General features: G+C 35.4%; 1 protein-coding gene across 1 annotated transcript in view; it reads right to left on the bottom strand.

Annotated features, from left to right (window-relative positions):
- The window catches only part of LOC106867322 (cilia- and flagella-associated protein 65), a 720747-nt gene that overhangs the window by 124843 nt on the left and 593616 nt on the right, over positions 1-2288 (bottom strand). The window contains exon 27 of the mRNA XM_052971190.1: positions 1226-1369. Coding sequence (XP_052827150.1) covers positions 1226-1369 — 144 coding nt within the window. The remainder of the gene's footprint in view (positions 1-1225; positions 1370-2288) is intronic.

The raw sequence follows: 2288 nt of genomic DNA, 5'->3' as shown, positions 1-2288 counted from the left end.
ATATAATGGTCATGACTTAAAATAAGAACAATAATAAACGAGTAAAGAACGAATATATAGTGCGTGTGTTTACTGGGTGGGAGAGAAAATGTTTAGATTAGTGAAGAACTCCAAGTATTCTTATGGTAGAGCCCAAGGTTATGGTTCATCACAATTCTATATTGCAAATCTGTGGTAGGGATATATAAGACAAAGCAGAACTCTCAGAGCGCTTTCCTCTGTTACAACCAGAAATGGCTCTGATAAAAGTAGCATTAATCTTTTTAGGTGGTTCAATTTTTCTCAATTGATCAATAGACCAATCGAGTTAACCTATCAGTAATGTACCTATAACGACTTAACGACTTCTGGAAAATAGCTGTAAGCCAAATTTACTCTAATAAAGGAAAAATATGAAATGACCATTATTTACAACTTGTCTTCTATATATATAACTTTATAACTTGTCTTTTATATATATATATATATATAAGCACGCACATACATCATCATCATCAGCAGCAGCATTATCACCAGTTAAGGGATAGTTTTGCATTCTTACATGGTCACAATGAATTTGTTGCAGTATATCGACAGTCAGATGCCCTTTTTGTCAACAATCTTCAGCTGTTTCCAGCAGGGTGCCATTTCCCATGGCCGGCCGGATTTTCCATGGGAAAGTGAAAACGAACAACGGCGCTTGTATGACGGTGATTCTAGTTTACAGCCATGTGTATCTGCATGTTTGTTTGCGTGCACGTTTGGTGTGCATGTATAGTATGCTTATTATCATTATAGAGAGAGCTGAACGCAAGTAGAATACTTTGAGCGTTGACGAATAGCGTTAGGCTGCTACCTGGTATCTAGCTGCCGAACATTACGTTTTAAGTTCAATTTCCGCCGAGGTTACTGCAACTTTTCAACCTGATGGATTCGATTATATCATATAAAGTATCTTTTAAGTACTTGTGTAAATTTTATCGACTAACTTTTTTGTTAATAGTGCTAATGTTTAAGCCCGAACAAAAAGTACGAAGTAGTTAGCTCTTTCCGTTTTCTTCGACTTTGGTTTTCAATTTCTCTGGGGATATAAATTACATTTGAACTCAAGAACTAGGGAAGATTTAAGTTTCCTAGGAAGTTTCATAAATACGACCAAAATTATTTAGTATTGGAGTCTACGACTAAGGTCTTAAAAGACAATGTAATTTGGGAATATGTGTTGGTAAAGCTATCCACAACTTACCTCTTCATTAGCTTCATTGTTGAGATGCCATTCTAAAGTTGCGTTCCGTTCAGAACTATAGTTGTTTGCAAACAAAATCCGTCTTGACATTGAGAAGAGAGGAATGTTGCCAAATGCGATTTTCTGGAGAGATAGAAACACGAACTGTAAAAGAAAACACAAAGAATTGTTACTCGCATTACTGTAGGGAATTTTTGAGAAATATATTAGAATTCATTTAAGTATTGAATCATAAACATTTAGCAATATATCGATCGACTATTGAATCAAAAGTTACATGAAGAATAACTTTAAGTAGACTCAGGTATATTTCTCTTCACAGACATTTAACATAGACACAGCCGTATGTTTGAGAATGTTCGCTTCGTACTCATATGGTTCCATGTTCGATTTAACTGATTGCGTCTTTTTTGAGAGTAGCTTCAGGGATACTCCCAACTCGATCTAAACCGGGCGAATAATTATTGGACGGTCTGCGATCAGGAAATTACTTTCGTGACCTGTCATTTTGCCGATATTAGAAAAAATAAAAAAGGCGGCGAGCTGGCAGAGACGTTAGCACGCCGGGCGAAATGCGTAGTGGTATTCCGTCTGTCCTTTTGTTCTGAGTTCAAATTCCGCGGAAGCTGATTTTGCCTTTCATCCTTGCAGGATCGATGAAATAAGTACCAGTTGAGTATTGGGGGTGATCTAATCGATTTACCTTCTCCCTCGAAATTGCTGGCATTATACCAAAATTTGAAATCAATTTTAGAGAACAAAAGAAAATATGCAAGATATAATGATTTAATTTCAAAAGTTTCTATTTAATTGTATGTTTGCTCTTTCGGTTAAAACAAATTCCTTTGAAAGAATTTTGATCTCAAAATGCTTGTTGAACATAATATAATATTGAAGACATGAACCAAAACCAACTGCTTTGTGTTTACAGGTTTTTTAAGCTTCTTATATATAAAAATCGGTCTTTGACTATTTATTACAAATGGAAATCACATACCAAATTAAGAAACACGTTGGAGAACTCTGCAGAGATCTGTATTTCTCTCTCTCTCTCTCTCTCTCT

This window comes from Octopus bimaculoides, chromosome 10 (genome assembly GCF_001194135.2).
Source record: "Octopus bimaculoides isolate UCB-OBI-ISO-001 chromosome 10, ASM119413v2, whole genome shotgun sequence".
NCBI lineage: Eukaryota > Metazoa > Mollusca > Cephalopoda > Octopoda > Octopodidae > Octopus > Octopus bimaculoides.
This window is presented reverse-complemented; position numbering and strand designations above follow the sequence as displayed.